Genomic DNA, 17,207 nt, shown 5'->3' with positions numbered 1-17,207 from the left:
AGTAGGCACCTCCGAAATATAAAAGATTATCTGGCTATAAGTATGATATAGTCAAATATTCTTACATTTTTTTTATGGAGGATATGATGTAATAAGATAGCCCCTCGAGTCATAAAAACAATGTTGTTTTGAAATTAACATGAATTAACTTAGACGATAAATAGGTTTTGGCTTCCTGAAAATTACACACCCAAGTTTTATCACAACAAGAGCATTCACAATAAAACTATGCTAAAGAAGCAGGTATGCAAAAATTATATAAGGTGGACTTTGAAAAAGTACGATATGTTTTTTTATCTAGAGGTAACTAGCATATTGCCTATGAGATTTTATTAAAAAATATTATTAGCATATTATAAAAATAGAGTTAATAAAATAGTTTGATGCTAATTGATATATAGGTCTTAATTATTTTTTATTTTAAAAGATAGGAGTGATTTCGTGATGAGGTATGTGACAGATTTTATCACCACTAAGCACTATCATTACTTCCTTTTATTGGACAGATATACAATTGAAATGCTTTGGTTAGAAACAAATATTAGAGCAACCTCCATTATATATTCTGAATTAATCAATGCTTGACATATATTTATATTAATTGAACATATCTCTAATATTTTTTAAGCACTTTAAAAACATCTCATAGCCTTTAAAAGCGAACTCAATCAACTAACAAGTAACACTATACCAAGTCACAACTCGAACTTTCGCAGACACAAACCATGGCGCACGGCGGCGATGCCGCGGCTCCACTCCTCGCCTCATCGGCCAAGCCGCCCGGCGGCGATGAGCCCCGCCGGAACATGTACGCCTTCGGCTGCGCCACGCTCGCCTCCATGACCACCGTCCTCATGGGCTACAGTACGTACATGTCGCCGCCGTGCATGCGAGCATGTCGCCGTCGGCTTCGTTGTCATCGCCTCCAACTTGCGTTCATGGAGCTCGTGCCGTCTTGCAGATCTCGCGCTGATGAGCGGCGCGCAGCTGTTCATCCGGGAGGACATCGGGCTCACCGACGCACAGATCGAGGTGCTCGCCGGGTCGATGAACGTGTACATGCTGGTATCCATCCTCGCCGCCGGCTGGGCTGCCGACCTGCTCGGCCGCCGCGGCACGCTCGTGCTGGCGAACGCGTTCCTCATGGCCGGCGCGCTCGCCATGTCGCTCGGCGCGAGCTACGCCGCGCTCATGGCGGAGCGCTTTGTCACCAGCATCGGCGTCGGGTTTTCGCTCGTCGTCGCGCCGGTGTACAACGCCGAGATCTCGCCGGCGTCCGCCCGCGGCGTCCTGTCCTCCCTCCTCGATGTGTGTTTGCATCCATGGTGTTTGATTTGGAAGCTAAAAAGTTGTTGATTTGCGTTGCCCTGATCGTGATCGATGCTCTGCTTGCATGTTGCAGATGTTCGTCAACATCGGCATCCTGCTCAGCTACGTGTCGAACTACGCACTGGCCGGCTTGCCGGTGCACGTCGGCTGGCGCGTCATGTACGGCATCGGCGTGCTCCCGCCGGTGTTCCTCGCCGCAGGTGTGCTCGCCATGCCGGAGTCGCCGCGCTGGCTGGCCATGCGCGGGCGCTATGCCGACGCGCGTGCGGTGCTCGTGCGCACCTCGGATACCGTCGCGGAGGCCGAGCTCCGCCTCGAGGAGATCAAGCAGGCCGTCGAGGCGCCGCAGGAGGAGGCCGGCGTCGGCGTGTGGCAGGAGCTCCTCCTCCGGCCGTCGGCGATGGTCCGGCGCATCGTCACCTGCGTGGTGGGGCTGCCCTTCTTCCAGCAGGCGTCCGGCATCGACGCCATCGTGCTCTACAGCCCGCTAGTGTTCAAGAAAGCCGGGATGGCGTCGAACAGCGCCGTCCTGGGCGCCACCGTCGCCGTCGGGCTCGTCAAGACGTGCTTCATCCTCGTCGCCACGCTCTTCTCCGACCGCCTCGGCCGCCGCCCGCTCTTGCTCGCCAGCACCGGCGGCGTGGCCGTGACGCTGACCTCGCTCGCCCTCACGCTCTGCACCACGCCGCCGTCGGCCGCGAGCGCCGCCGCGTGCGTCGCGTCCGTGATGGCGTTCGTCGCGGCGTTCTCCGTCGGGCTCGGGCCAATGACGGGGACCTACGCTGCGGAGATCATGCCGCTGCGGCTGCGCGCGCAGGGGACGAGCCTGGGCATGGCCGTGAACCGGCTGACGTGCGGAGTGGTGAGCATGACGTTTATATCGCTCGCCGACGGGATCACCATGCCCGGATGTTTCTTCCTGTACGCCGGCGTGGCGGCCGCCGCATGCGTGTTCGTCTACGTGCGGCTGCCGGAGACGAGGGGCCGGAGCTTGGAGGACATGGACGTGCTCTTCGCCAAGTGATCGACGCCTTACTTAGATTTGATGGAAGAGTCTCAAAGAATGAATTTTTTAGCACAAGAGCATAGGTCCATGTCTATCAAGAATGATTTTTTTTTTAACTTTCATTTTCTCTCATCTTGGAAGATATATGATGTTGTAGCATTTGGCATCCAATGGGACTTCCCCACCCATGGTAAGCAACAACAGGGACAATGGTGACAGAGTGACAGATGGGTCTTGATCTTTTTGGATGTACTTTTTCTTGATGTGTTCTAAATGTTTTGATCTGAGGGTATACTTCCCGTTTAGTTCCCAAAACGTTTTTTTCTAAAAACATCATATCAAATTTGTGAACATCCAAATAAAGCATTAAGTACAGATAGAAAACAAAATTAATTACATAGTTATGGGAGAAGTCGTGAGACGAATTTTTAAAGCCTAATTCATCTTGCGGTTTCCATGCAAGCTATGAAATTTGTTTTCTCATTCGTATAAAAAAACTCTTTGAATGTCCGATCAAACGTTCAATATAACACAAAGAGCAAAAGGTACTGGGAGAGTACGATAGTGGGCTCCACCCGTCTTTAGGCTAAGAAAGAGGCTCTTGATGCTCTAGAAAACAGTAGATTAGAAATTAAGAAACCAAAATAGAGTATCAGTCACTATTGATAAAACCTATAGAGTATCAGTTACAACTCTTCACTTGTAGAACAACCACTGTAACCTAATATATCGAGTATTATAGTTCTAGTTTAATTAAATATAATTATACATGTTAAATTTGCCGAACACAACATAAAGTACGGAATTCATCGCAGGGATGATCAGGATGAGTGGGTTTTGGGTGCTCAGGTAAGTCTTCCTCTGATCATGCATGTTGATAAATGACGGTGATTCTATTTAATTTAAATATCTACTTTATAAAACTATATTCCTATTATTGCACAAATACACCATTTTCTAAATAATATTGATTATGAGATATTTAATAGATTGATGATGATGGACATTAATATGGTGGGCGCGGGAGTTTAGAGAAGTAATGGTTGGTGGCAGGTCAGGGCTCTTTCTAAATACGGTACACGTATGGTTTACAAATATTAGAACTAATCATCTTTTCGCCTGTATCAGGGAACTGTATAATTTATTTTGACCATAGATTTGTCCAAAAACAAGCAAAAAAACCTAATACCTTATTAAGTCTATTATGCTCACACGGCATATTAGTAGGATGGAGAATGATAAACCCATCGAATAATGATGAAGTGGGATGGTGTCGAGGGTCGTTAGATCTAACACGATCATGAAAGTTGTACATAGAAATAGAGTAAATGCTTGTACTCGAGCATGGTGTCGTACATCGTGAAGTGTGATAGTGAATGATGTACCAGAGAACTATAGATCATGTTTTATAACTTACCATCGGTCTATATGTATAATTTCTACGATAAACCATCACCGTCCGATTAGCCTCCGTTAGTCTTATATTTTTTTTCCTTACGACTGAAATGTCCTTGAGATAAAAACTTCCAAAATTTGAGACACGGTCAACCCCTAGAAAATTCTCAACATCATAAACATTTCATCAACACTCATTTCACCAACATGTCAAAATATTCAGTATTCACTTGCCATGAGCTAATGGTCAAACAAAAGTTAGCAACCCGTATCATCAGCACCAAAAAATTCTCAAAATTAAAACAAAACCTAAATCAAAATAGAAGGGAACCAACAAGTGAGCCAACAGCTTTTACTCTGATACATGTCTCTCTCAATGGCAGGACTGACGGGCCAGGCTGCTGTTAGCCTCACTTTCGACATCAATTATGTGGACCATTTGGAACACGATTATCCATGCATCCCTCATCACCTATGATGAATTTGATGATATTTGTTATTGTAGACAACTTTGGAGGCATGATTAATATTTTATGATTTAGACACAAGTACTTATGATAATTACGATAACGTTCTATTGTCGCTCTATTAGTGAGTAACGCATCTATTTACTTGGTTCATGAAACCTGTGGTGTTTAATACAAGATTTTCAGTCAAATATTTTATGACGGGAAGTGGTAACATATTAATTGCTAAATATTTTCAGTCAAATATTTTACACAAGGTGGTTGTATATTAATTGTCAATCTACCCGATTTTACATGTGTCCAGATAATCGTTTTTGTACGATTTTATCAGCCACATGATCTACCTGCATATCTGCTCATTATGTTAAAAAGAAATTAAACCCTACATATATCTGCCCGCCAGAGTACGAAAATAAATGTGAAATTATTTTGCTCAGTAATCGTCGTTGCCAACCACACACTGCACGCAATGGTGGCAATGGGCCAAGGGACCTCCTTTCACAAACACTATTTAAAACTTTAAAATTTTTAGCTTAAAAATCTCTACAATTTAAAACCGGTAGGCAAAAGAATTAAGCCAATTACCATTATATTGTCACTATCTGCTCATACTCATAGTTGTTTAGAGCAATTATAATAGCAGGCTATAAGCCAGCTAAATGCTAAAGTTGAAGAGAGAGAAGAAGCAGACGGTAAGTTTAAATCCAACAATGTATTATATATTAATGATGAAGAGTTAATTAAAATATAGATGGGCTAAGAGAAGAAGGTAAAAAGTCTTGCCGTCGACTTGCTTGCTATATTATTAGCCTTACTCTGTGTCCAACACTTCACACAGCTAGACACCTGCCGCGGAAACCAACCTAGCCATGGCCACCGGCGAAGCCGCCGCCGCCCCGCTCCTCTCGTCGTCCGGCGAAAAGCCCCGGCGCCGCAACATGTACGCCTTCGGCTGCGCCACGCTCGCCTCCATGACCACCGTCCTCATGGGCTACAGTACGTGCACTCATTGAGTTCTTGGCAATCGTTAGTTCTTGGGAGAGCAAGCAATGGCATCCATGGAGATGGAGCTCGTGTACGTTGTTGCATCTTTGCAGATCTCGCGGTGATGAGCGGCGCGCAGCTGTTCATCCGGGAGGACCTGGGGCTGAGCGACGCCGAGATCGAGGTGCTGACGGGGTCGATGAACGTGTTCATGCTGGCGTCGATCCTCGCCGCCGGCTGGACGGCCGACGTGCTTGGCCGCCGCGGCACGATCGTGCTGGCGAACGCGTTCCTCGTGGCCGGCGCGCTCGCCATGTCGCTCGGCGGCAGCTACGCCGCGCTCATGGCGGCGCGCTTCGTCACCAGCATCGGCGTCGGGTTCGCGCGCGTGGTCGCGCCCGTGTACAACGCCGAGATCTCGCCGGCGTCCACCCGCGGCGTCCTGACCTCGTTGCTCGATGTACGTACACATGCTACGATCCGTCTTGTCCTGCGTCGAACACCTTGATAGGCTTCCTTCCATGCTCTCTGCTCGTGCAGATGTTCGTCAACGTTGGCATCCTCCTCAGCTACGTGTCGAACTACGCCTTTGCCGGCCTGCCGGTGCACCTCGGCTGGCGCGTCATGTTCGGCGTCGGCGCGGCCCCCCCCGTGCTGCTCGCCGCCGGGGTGCTCGCCATGCCGGAGTCGCCGCGCTGGCTCGCCATGCGCGGTCGCCACGCCGACGCGCGAGCCGTGCTCGTGCGCACCTCTGACTCCGCCGCCGAGGCCGAGCTCCGCCTCGAGGAGATCAAGCGGGCCGTCGCCGCGCCTCACGATGGTAGCGGTGGCGTGTGGAGGGAGCTGATCATTCGGCCGACGGCCATGGTCCGGCGGATCCTCGCATGCGTCATCGGGTTACAGTTCTTCCAGCAAGCGTCGGGCATCGATGCCATCGTGCTATACAGCCCACTGGTGTTCAAGAAGGTCGGCATGGCGTCGAACGCCGCCGTGCTGGGCGCCACCATCGCCGTCGGCGTCGTCAAGACGTGCTTCATCCTCGTCGCCACGCTCTTCTCCGACCGCCTCGGCCGCCGCCCACTCTTGCTTGCCAGCACCGGCGGCATGGCCGTGACGCTGACCTCACTGGCGCTGACTCTCTGCTGCGTGGCGTCATCGTCACCGTCACCGCCCACGGCGAGCGCCGCGGCCTGCGTCGCGTCGGTCATGGCGTTCGTCGCGGCGTTCTCCGTCGGGCTCGGGCCGACGACGGCGACGTACACCTCGGAGATCATGCCGCTGCGGCTGCGGGCGCAGGGCGCCAGCCTGGGCATCGCCGTGAACCGGCTGGCGTGTGGCGCCGTCACCATGACGTTCATATCGCTCGCTGACGGGATCACCATGGCAGGCTGCTTCTTCCTCTACGCCGGCGTGGCGGCCGTCGCCTGCGTGTTCGTCTACGTGTGGCTGCCGGAGACGAGGGGTCGAAGCTTGGAGGACATGGACGCGCTCTTCTCCAAGTGATCGCCACCGATCTTCTTCATTTACACCCAAACTTTTTCAGCAAATTTGAGTTTTATATAGAAGTTATGAACACTATTTTTGTTTTCATAATGGATAATATTATATTTCCTGAACTTGTTCTGATGAAGCCCACTAAAATGTGTTTGCATCATGCATAATCACTAAATTATTCAGCACAGGCTTTTTGAGTGATTGTTAGGGTGTTTCCCAAAAAATGCCAAATGTATATTTATAAAAGAAAAATAATTTGTAAATAAAATTTTATATACATATTCTTAGCTATCTAAAAGCTAAGACAGAAAAATAAACAAAATCAACCTGAAATTTAAAATTAAATTTAAATTTTGGCCGTGAGACGTGGCGTTTATTCTTCATGTTTCACGACATCCACGAGACAATTAATGGCTGTACCTGACATGTTTTGCTCGGGTTATAGAAAATTTCTAGATCCACCAATACTTTGGCACGAGATGAGTAAAGTCTGAACTTAGAATAATTACGCTGGTTGAGGCTCCATCTATAATACTGTGGGATAATTAATTAATTTTTCATGTTCTTGCATGGAATTAAATTGTTTTGTATAAAATTTATTGAAAATACTATGTTATGTTCATGTCTTCAAACATGCCAAGTGTTTTGATGCCTCTACATGAACCAAAGACTACATGTTGGCAATTATTAATCTTTGCTACGACAAGAAGAAGACTCGGTGTTTGGTTATACAATAATCACTTGTGATGATCTGAGATCTTTTTTTCTTTAATGTAAGGAAGATTATTGTGATAAGCCGATCGACAAACAAAAGCTATCCGACGATCAAATTGTGATCAAACCAGATCTCACTGAAGAGAAGAAAGACCTGCACCAATAATTCCAATATTGATGTGAACCAGACACTGATTTAACATGCTTATTTGCTCTTATACGCCTCACGGACAAGACTGATGGCCCAGCCTGCTCATCATGATGCAACAGTATGCAAATACAATGTGGATCTGCTGGAGCTTATTGCATCTCTCATCATCTCCTATATTTATTGCTGTTTGTTACTTAGACAAACACACCCTAGTCTTTTAGCTATTGTTTATATTTATAAGTCAAAATTTAAATTTCTAATCTTTATTTGAAGTTGATTTTAAGGATTTTCATCGTAATTTACTTTTCAGTTTTGATTTTTAGATCGCTATAAACATGTAGATAAAAAGTTTATTTGTAAATTATTTTTCGTTTGCAAATATACTATTTGAAGGAAGATTTATTCTCTCTGACTCGTATAGACATATATGTATATGGCACACCGGCCTTTGTTACTGAACACTAATCCTATGTCCCAGAAAAAAACGAATTTATAAATTTGAATATGAACAAACCGGCCAGGAGTTGTCTGAATTTTTGATTTTATTTATTAAATAATTTATAAAATTGATTTTGCATTTTGAAAAATCACAGATCTAACCTCCTATCTCCTCTAGGAGAATGGAAAGTCTACGTGGCATACGACGGTCGGACGACAGGAACGTGCGATGACGGCGGCTCAACGATTTTGCGTTTAGCTCTTTTTTGCCCTTAGGTTTTTTTGCAAAATGGCCACCTTGCCATTCTCACCTCTTGGCTAGGCTGCGTTTTTTTCATTTTCCCCCTTGTTGCCTTTACAGGGGCTAAATGCAAAAAGCCCAGCCGCCTGTTTGCTGCCGTCCCTCGCGGCCAGGCGGCCGTTTGCCATGTCACCTTTTCCCCTTCCTAGCGGAGGGTAGGAGGTTAGTTTTGCGATTTTTTGAAACACAAAATTAAATTTGTAAATTATTTAATATATAAAATTAAAAATTCAAAAAATTCTCTTCCACTACGCCGTCCTCAATTTTCCTGCGATGGGCTGTGCTGGGCCGTTTTTGACCCGATCATGTTGGGCTCAATCATGGGCCGTCCTGTATTCCGGCCGAAAATCAAACCGAACTCGAAGACTTTTCTGTCGAACGAGCACGATTTCTTTTGAACCGCCTTCAAAACCGACGAGGCTCACCGCACCTCTCCTCTCCTCTCACTTGACTCCGGGACCCACACGTCAGCCTCCTCGCGCTATATAAAACGACCCGTTCACCCTCGCGCCCGCCCGCCCGCACGCACGCCGCCTCCGCTTGAGCCAGACGAAACCCTAGGAATCGCCGACCCGACTCGCCGCCGCCTTCGCCGCTGCCGCCGCGACGACTCCGGCGCTCGGATGGCGGAGTACGAGGAGCAGCGCCACGAGGGTAACGGGAACGGCGACTCGGCGGCCGCCGTGTACCCTGCGCCCGAGGGGTCCCCGCCCGCCGCCGCCAACGCCAAGCCCACCGGCTTCTCCGACAGCGCCGACGGGGGTCGATCTCAGGTACGTGCGTCAATGGTCTGGATGGGCTGATCGCTTTTGGTCCATGTTGTGGGATGGTGCGATCTGGTTTTAGGATTGTTCGTGCATTGGGGTGGAGGAACAGAGGAAGGAGGGGATCTCGTCTTAGGTGTTTCTCGCCTAGTTGATTAGATTGCTTGTAACTGTTAGTTGTTGTGTGCTAATTTAAGTCCTGTTAAATTTTGGAGTTGAACGATTAATTCAAAAAACGTGGAGCCGGTTAAAATTTTTGCGGTTTTTGAATTACATCTGTCTATTGATACACCTGGATTGAATTTGTTCTCCCGTGATGTTTAATATATGATGGGATGTTCAGCTTAAGCTGATTATGTCACTGTGGAGTGTCCTTCAGTACTTTATGATCACTGTTTGCATTTAGCTTGTTCTCGGTATGGATAGATTTTGATTGTGTTATGCACTATTATGATTGTTTAGAAAATCCTTGGTGCGATTTTAATGCTAAGCAGCCAGTGCTGATGGTTGCTGACTAATGAATCCCTTTTTGTTATCAGCACGAGGCACAGCCACTCGATGGCAGGTCCTCAAAGTCTAGAGAGAGGGACAGAGAACGTGAGAAGGACAAAGACAGGGAACGAGACAGAGACCGCGGTAGAGACCGGAGGGACCGTGATCGTGGTGTCAAGGACAGGGACCGTGATCGCCACAGGGATCATCGTGATAGAAGTGAAAGAAGGGAGCACCGTGATCGTGAACGTTCTGATGATCGTGATCGACGCTGGGGCCATGATTCTGAAAGGTCTGGTTCTAATTTCTGTGTGTTCCACAGTGCTTTTTTTATTCATCCCACCTTTTATTATGGAAATCTGATGTATTTCGTAATGCAGGAGAAGAGACCGTGATGGTCACCGCAGGCATCGCTCTCGGTCCCGCTCTCCTTCAAAGGGTCATGACCGTAGATCTAGGTCTCGTTCACGCTCTCGTTCAAAGAGGTATGTGATTGCATCCCCTTGTAATGCTTCTTTTATGCATTTAGTTTGGTTCCTGTTGATGGCTGAAGTTTGAAACAAAAGTAACATGTGCTTTTGTTACCTGTTAATAATGACTATACTTTTAAGAACGCCATCATTTGTTTTCTTATTTTCCAAACATTGCACTGTGAGAGCTTGTAATGAACTCAGTTTATTGCTTTGCAATCTTGTACAATGATACATGTCTTTACTAGCTTAATTTAATCTTTTCTGCACATGATTTATTCTTTGTCATATAGCTTGTTTGGTGGGTGTTCAATTCTCTTTTGTTTATGCAATGTCATGACTCATGATACTCTACACTTCTTTGGGTCTGCTTATTAATTTGACTTTAATGCAGCAAGCGCGTGAGTGGATTTGACCAGGGACCATCACAGCAAGCCATTTCTACACTTGCTGCTGGTGCAGCCCCAGGTATGTTGACACCCAACATAATCTTATGGTTTCATTTTACTCTTCTGAATGCATTCTTTATATATTTGGGACTTTGATTTGATGCTCACCAAGTGGACTTGGTTGGCATACATAAACATGTGTGTAGACCTTTGTCATTAACTTGTTACTAGTTCATGTTGTAACTCCCTTGATTTCTTTTCTTTCAGCAATGTTAGCACTTAGCCAGGTTATAAGTTAATGTCTCTAGTTCCCAGTGAAGTACGTTATTCAAAAATTATATATTTGTATGCCTGAGGTTTAGGAAACGGCTATTAACTGGTCTTTTTCTGGTATGTAACCAGAAATTGGAACACTGCTTTTTTTTTTAACCACGGGATGCCTAGAGGCATGGTAATCACTATGTGGTTGATATTTTCTTGCAGACAGTTAATTTGATTTTATTATAACTGGTAACTGGAACTAAGTGAGATTCTTTTCTTTTTCTTGGTGTTTGTTTGTTTTGTATGCATATTGGTAGGAAAGCAATCTTGGGCCACTTTGTCCAACTGCTGCAATGGGAGACACTATAGCTTTAATGTACAAGGAGGAAACAATCTGGTTTGATACCCTGTTCGTCTTCCAATAGCAGCTAGTATTTCATTATGATGGTTTAGTACTTGTTAACTTCAATCATCAGTATGCAACTGCTATCCATTAATCTACACTGAATTTTGGAAAACCAGGACCTACATTAGATTAAGAGGAGTGGCGGGATTGTTACTAATGATTTTTCTATAGATGATCACCTTTTATATTTGAGAAGCAACGCTGAATCTTTCTGATGATTTTTTGTCTACAAATTTCAGGTCAGTTACCTGTTGTGCCCCCTGTTATTCCTGGGATGCTTCCAAACATGTTCAATTTGACTCAACCCCAGGTGAGTACCATGTTTTTTTAACTTAGTATTTCTAGAGGTCACACATGGATTGTCCATGCTGCCATCACAAGACAATCCAGCCTGTTTTGCTGCTATCTGGTGTTGGCAGAATGAACTACCAGTGTGATATGATATCAACTTTAGTTATTCAATATGACTTCCGCTTCTAATTTTCTCTTGTCTTGCAGCAGTTCACTCCACTTGTTATTCAACCACAAGCTATGACCCAACAGGCTACTCGACATGCTAGGCGTGTTTATGTTGGTGGACTTCCTCCCACTGCTAATGAGCATGTAAGAAATTGTCCTTTTCCTTTTTCCACATTTATCAACTTGTGGTTTGTGCTGATTTGTCTCACCTTTTTGCAGACTGTTGCTGTATTCTTCAATCAAGTTATGGCTGCTATTGGTGGTAATACATCTGGTCCAGGTGATGCTGTTCTTAATGTCTACATAAACCATGATAAGAAATTTGCATTTGTGGAGATGAGGTCTGTAGAGGAAGCAAGCAATGCCATGTCCTTGGATGGTATAATGTTTGAGGGAGCACCTGTGAAGGTTAGAAGGCCAACAGACTATAATCCTTCCCTAGCAGCTGCATTGGGCCCAAGCCAGCCAAACCCTAACCTCAAGCTTGCTGCTGTTGGCTTAACCCCTGGCTCATCTGGAGGTTTAGAGGGTCCTGACCGCATTTTTGTGGGCGGGCTCCCCTATTACTTCACAGAAGCTCAAGTTAGGGAATTGCTTGAATCCTTTGGACCACTGCGCGGTTTTGATCTTGTAAAGGACAGAGAAACTGGTAACTCGAAGGGTTATGCCTTCTGTGTATACCAGGATCTCAATGTCACGGACATTGCCTGTGCTGCTCTTAATGGTATCAAGATGGGAGACAAGACCCTCACTGTTAGACGAGCAAACCAAGGTGCTTCTCAACCTAGGCCAGAGCAAGAGAGCATGCTACTACATGCACAGCAACAGGTCCAAATGCAGGTCTGTACTGATGTTAAATACACTATTTTAGGGAGCAAATTTCATTTTGTTACTAGCTTTCCAATCTGATTTGTTTTGTTGTACAGAAACTCATGTACCAAGTTGGAGGAGGAGCCCTACCTACAAAGGTTGTATGCCTTACTCAAGTGGTTTCAGCAGATGAACTGAGGGATGATGAGGAATATGAGGACATTGTGCAAGACATGAAGGAAGAAGCGTCCAGATATGGTAACAACATTGAACTCACACTCCTTGCTTCTTGTGCCAATTTCTTAGGTTTAATTTTATCATTGCCTTTTGCCTTTGGTCAGTTACTGAACTGGTTTTCTTTTGTGTGTTTGTCTTTTTGTGTGTCTTTTTTGTAGTCCCACATAGTGCCATTGCAGAGTATTTTATAGTCCGACCTTTGCAAAATTGGCCATCGGGCATAACCTACAGAAGAGACACTATTCCAGTTTCACTTTGATTTATCAGTTTTATCATATGACATGATGCTATGTTTTTCCTTTTTTGTGTATGTTCTCACTAACACTTGTTCAGGTAACTTGGTGAAAGTTGTGATCCCGCGACCTGATCCCAGTGGTGCTCCTGTTGCTGGAGTTGGCAGGGTGAGTGCGTTTTCTCTATGGCAATTCAATACAAACAGCATCATGTGTTGTATTCGAAACTATTCTGATGCACGGGGTGTTGCAGGTGTTTTTGGAATTTGCAGATGTAGAGAGCTCGTCCAACGCGAAGAACGGGATGCACGGGAGGAAGTTTGCCAACAACCAGGTGGTGGCTGTGTTCTACTCCGAGACCAAGTTTGCTGAAGGGCAACATGATGAATGAACACACCATAGTCGCGCTCTCAATTATATCGCCATAAGGCGGTTCTTTTATGCAAATTTGCGTCCAGCTTTCCGTGTTATTTGAACTTATATTATAGGGTAGAGATTGGTGCAGGACTGCAGGACCATATCTGTGCTTATGTTTTTTTTACTTTGATAGAAATTGTTGCAACGTTGTATTTTTGGTAGAAAGTTTTCTCATGGTACAAAATCTGGGAAAGTTTGTCATGAAGTCAGCCGCGTTGACGCGGTTTCATGTTGAACTCGGTACATTTGGGAAACTCAGGAAACTGCAATACTCGAGGGGCAAATTCCAGGAAAAAAACTGTAATTAGACCTAATCCTAGGCACTGATGCACGTGGAAGTGTTTCATAAAACGGATGCTGTTTTCATTGCGGTGGCAAACGAATAGCTTCAAACTTGCTCTTTGCGAAATATTCATTAATTGCATTAGGGATGCTTTTTAATGTTTTCTAAGCACCCAAAATGGTGTAAATTTTGATCAAATTCAAGAATTTTGGAACTATTTGTTGAAAAAAAATCACAAAATTCTAGGAATAGATATTATTCGTAAAGTAGTTAAATTAAATTGTACTAAATTAACAATTATACGATCAAATTCTAAACCAAAACTGACTAAATACGGGAAATGGATAAATGTTTGAGGAGACTATATCATAATTTTTTCCATAATACTTATGTCTTTTTTTAATACTTTTTAATACTTCTTAAACATTCTAGAAGACTACCGGCATGCGCGGTAAGTTCTCACGGATATTTGTGATCCTCTTATAATATTTGGTCACGGATATTTCTGATCCTCTTATAATATTTGGGTTCCATTTATGATTCTACCATCAGTATAATATTTATACATTAGACACTGTAAACCTTCTATTAATTATATTGTATTTTTTTTGACAATAAGTCAGTGAGGGAGGCTCCACGGTATAATATTAATTATATTGCATTGTGGTTCATGCATGAATTTTAAATTTTAAATTTGTTGTATATTTATTGGTCATTTGAGAATTGTCATTTAATATTATTTGAATATCAATTAGCAATGATCATGCAGAAATTTTCTTTTACCAACTAATATGTCTTACAAGTACCAAATATATCATAGTATTTATTTCCTATTTTTCATAATTTATTTAATTTTTTTTACAATTTTCTCATTTTTATTTTTCTCAGACTAGACGGATTACGGGGTGGAGCACAAACCACACGATAATCGTCCAAAACATGTGGTTTGGCCGTTTGGGCGCCTAAAATCACAGAGAAGTCACATAGACCATGCGGTTTGAATTCAATTTTTTTGAAAATGATTTTGTCATGGTTTTTGCGGTTTCCGCTCACGTTTTCCTAAAATCTGAGTGCAGGGCTGTTTGGTTCTAAGCCCCAAACGCCTTTGCTAACCCTTTTTATTTTACTACTATGACAATAAACAAAAGAAAAACAGAAGTAATAATGGAGTATATTCAGAACATAGTTTATTTAATTTATTTCTCACTGTGTTGATTGATTTTGGGCATAAAAAATGCAAGTTGGAGATGCTTTTTTTAGATTTTTTAACAACAAATTGGTTGATACTAGCATATTGCCCATGCGCCGCAATAAAATTTTATTAAAAAACTATCGTTCACATGTTATTAAAGTAGAGCTAATAACAATAGTTTGATATATATTTCAATCATTAGCATGTTATTAAAGTATAGATAATAAGATGATTTGATATATATGTCTTACTTATTTTTATTTTTTAAAAAAATATGAGAGAGTTGGTGGTGGGTAGGTAGCAGATTCACCACCACCACTTTTTATATGAGTGTACAAGGATATTTAAGAATTTGATACTATTAGAAGTGACACTTAATCTGTGTGTCAATGATAAGTGGGTTCAGAACCCAGTCATAGACAAAGAGAGTAACAAATCGTTAAATTGGGTATGGTAGCATGTGACAAATAATTAAATGCCCTATATAGGGATTTGAGGAGTGAGAAACAAACGAATACACATGCAGTCAAGCTGTAAAGATCTAACTACTATTTTCACACAAAGTTTCGATAGGTTCCTGTTGTTAGGAAAAATTCAATTCGAAGGGAAAGAAAAATAAAGAAAACTCTCCCTATTTTCCATAATCACGCTTAATCTATTTTTTAAGTTACAATAGCTAATACTTAATTTACCATTTGATAATGAAATACATACTTCTTTCTTTTTGGCCGCCTTTATTCTCACCTGGTTTCAACTGTCAAGCTAGATCAGCCAGCTATAGGAGATAAAGCAGGCTTGATGTACTCAAGAGGATGGTTAAGAGCGGTTTGATGCTGGAAACATGCTGATGGCTCAATGAGTCAATGCGGTTCTACACAATGAGAATCAAGAATGGAATTTGCCTATAACTGATTGGCATTTGCTTTGCGTCCAATAAAATGCTCTATTCTTGATGCCACACACTCCCATTGATTGGCGTTTGTTTTGTTTTACCATTTTATCCTTTGAGTTTGAACTTGTAGAGAAGGAAGAGTAGGGTGCAATAGTATACACGAACCACTGCATCAACAAATATATGGACTTAAAAGGGTAGAAAAACAGGCCACAAAGGAGAGAAGTAATAATGTGTGCACAGGATTGTAGGTGTGAAAAAAGATGTTCTGTAAACTAAATAAGAGTACATGCTCAGCAGGAGCACATGCTGTAAAAAAAAAACTGTCCCAAATGCAATAGGATACCTAATGATTTCACATATGTTTAACAGAGACGGTAAGCTGGAGTTTGTGTTTGATGCTTAGCACTATGAGTTTCCAGAGGATCTTAATCAATTACACTAATTATATCTCCAAAGCCAAATATCAGTAGCCAATGATCCATGGTGTTCAATCTCAACAGGGACTTGGTTAGTACAACAATGCTTTCCTCTCCAATGGTAATGACAACAAATTAAGTTACATGTGTGACTAAGACCCCCTCCCCTACTTGGACCTAGGAGGTAGGCGTATGGCATCAAGATACAATGCTAATCCAACAGATCACGCATTTATACTACTGCATCAACTACTACTAGTATAATATTTCTCTCTACTAGTAATAGAATTGATAAATCAACGATTGAGATTCTTCTATTAATGATAATAATGGTAGTATAATACTATTAGTAGAAGGCACCGTAAAAGTACTTGGATGGTAGGTGTAGTGTTTCTACTAGTGTCAAATACAATTGACTGAAAGCATGACAATATAGTATTTCTAAAGAGTTTTCTTTATAGTTCTTAGAAAGATGTACTACTTTCTTTAGTGATTTATTCACGAGAGGTACCAGATATTGGAGAAGACATTTGATGAGGAAACTATACTACTTTTTCTTCTTTAGCTAACAAATATTAGAAAAAAAAACCTCTGAATAAAGAGAGTTCACTAAATTGTAGACTTGTAGTCACTACCCATTGACAAACTATGCTTGAATTTATTAAGGGCATGCCAATGCATTGCATGCACATTCTTCAACTATGTTCAAAGAAACAATGTTCCATCTGTAATGAGGATCTGAGCATGTAGTCATTGACAAGACAGAGCTACTTGTTTTGCTTATAAAACAGGTGGATCACCCTGCTCTGCCGAAGTGCCATTGTTTATGAGTTTATAGCCAGATGGTACTTAGCAACAAGCCTTTGATTTATTTCTTAGGCTGAATATTCAATCAAGATAAGAAGTTCAATCTGATCGGTTCCCCTGAAGCAGTATATTCCTGACACCGCACAATCCCACTAAAACATGTCTCCTTAGATTCATGCAATGCTGTTTGTTTTGTGTTAAGTTGGGAATCAGAAGAAAGAGGCTAAGTGACATGGTATATATGGACATGAGAGGACGTCGGTTGAAACACAAGAAATGGGTTAAGGCTACTGGCAGCCTAAGGTGCTTTCATCATCTCACATTAACAATGTTTCATGGGTGGAGTCAGCAACACCTGGAGCCTGGACAAAGGAATTCCATCCCTTTTTATTCTTGT

At 43.2% G+C, this 17,207-nt stretch overlaps 3 protein-coding genes across 5 annotated transcripts; all 3 read left to right on the top strand.

The window, feature by feature from the left end:
- Positions 1–697: 697 nt before the first annotated feature.
- LOC102702144 (polyol transporter 5-like) lies at positions 698–2,642 on the top strand. Its single transcript, XM_040528907.1, has 3 exons — positions 698–864; positions 962–1,308; positions 1,403–2,642. The coding sequence occupies exons 1-3, from the start codon at positions 726–728 to the stop codon at positions 2,351–2,353; spliced, it is 1,437 nt and encodes a 478-aa protein (XP_040384841.1). The 5' UTR covers positions 698–725; the 3' UTR covers positions 2,354–2,642.
- A 2,413-nt stretch (positions 2,643–5,055) lies between these two features.
- On the top strand, positions 5,056–6,853 carry LOC102701872 (polyol transporter 5-like). Its single transcript, XM_040529014.1, has 3 exons — positions 5,056–5,193; positions 5,295–5,641; positions 5,722–6,853. Exons 1-3 carry the CDS (start codon positions 5,067–5,069, stop codon positions 6,682–6,684), a joined length of 1,437 nt encoding a protein of 478 aa, XP_040384948.1. The 5' UTR covers positions 5,056–5,066; the 3' UTR covers positions 6,685–6,853.
- Positions 6,854–8,806: 1,953 nt separating this feature from the next.
- Positions 8,807–13,568, top strand: LOC102701593 (splicing factor U2af large subunit A). 3 transcript variants are annotated; one of them, XR_005812765.1, is made up of 10 exons: positions 8,807–9,052; positions 9,583–9,827; positions 9,916–10,020; positions 10,400–10,473; positions 11,301–11,371; positions 11,560–11,664; positions 11,740–12,360; positions 12,447–12,588; positions 12,726–12,968; positions 13,054–13,084. XR_005812765.1 is itself a non-coding variant. In XM_040528887.1 (10 exons), exons 1-10 carry the CDS (start codon positions 8,903–8,905, stop codon positions 13,189–13,191), a joined length of 1,716 nt encoding a protein of 571 aa, XP_040384821.1. In that variant the 5' UTR covers positions 8,807–8,902; the 3' UTR covers positions 13,192–13,568. The 3 variants fall into 3 exon arrangements, 2 of the variants coding, with proteins under 2 accessions (XP_040384821.1, XP_015697726.2); XM_040528887.1 differs by having other exon boundaries at positions 11,563–11,664; positions 12,901–12,968; positions 13,054–13,568; XM_015842240.2 differs by having other exon boundaries at positions 12,901–12,968; positions 13,054–13,568.
- The last annotated feature ends 3,639 nt before the right edge of the window (positions 13,569–17,207 follow it).

The sequence above is a fragment of the Oryza brachyantha genome, chromosome 11 (genome assembly GCF_000231095.2).
Source record: "Oryza brachyantha chromosome 11, ObraRS2, whole genome shotgun sequence".
Lineage (NCBI taxonomy): Eukaryota > Viridiplantae > Streptophyta > Magnoliopsida > Poales > Poaceae > Oryza > Oryza brachyantha.
This window is presented reverse-complemented; position numbering and strand designations above follow the sequence as displayed.

What these genes read in the sequence shown, in the direction of transcription:
- LOC102702144 (XM_040528907.1), top strand. Translation starts at nt 726, where the DNA reads ATGGCGCACGGCGGCGATGCCGCGGCTCCACTCCTCGCCTCATCGGCC. An exon ending in CACCGTCCTCATGGGCTACA is followed by an intron (nt 865 to 961) that starts GTACGTACATGT and finishes GCCGTCTTGCAG; the next exon opens with ATCTCGCGCTGATGAGCGGC. An exon ending in TCCTGTCCTCCCTCCTCGAT is followed by an intron (nt 1,309 to 1,402) that starts GTGTGTTTGCAT and finishes TGCATGTTGCAG; the next exon opens with ATGTTCGTCAACATCGGCAT.
- LOC102701872 (XM_040529014.1), top strand. Translation starts at nt 5,067, where the DNA reads ATGGCCACCGGCGAAGCCGCCGCCGCCCCGCTCCTCTCGTCGTCCGGC. An exon ending in CACCGTCCTCATGGGCTACA is followed by an intron (nt 5,194 to 5,294) that starts GTACGTGCACTC and finishes GCATCTTTGCAG; the next exon opens with ATCTCGCGGTGATGAGCGGC. An exon ending in TCCTGACCTCGTTGCTCGAT is followed by an intron (nt 5,642 to 5,721) that starts GTACGTACACAT and finishes CTGCTCGTGCAG; the next exon opens with ATGTTCGTCAACGTTGGCAT.
- LOC102701593 (XM_015842240.2), top strand. Translation starts at nt 8,903, where the DNA reads ATGGCGGAGTACGAGGAGCAGCGCCACGAGGGTAACGGGAACGGCGAC. An exon ending in CCGACGGGGGTCGATCTCAG is followed by an intron (nt 9,053 to 9,582) that starts GTACGTGCGTCA and finishes TTTTGTTATCAG; the next exon opens with CACGAGGCACAGCCACTCGA. An exon ending in CTCCCACTGCTAATGAGCAT is followed by an intron (nt 11,665 to 11,739) that starts GTAAGAAATTGT and finishes ACCTTTTTGCAG; the next exon opens with ACTGTTGCTGTATTCTTCAA.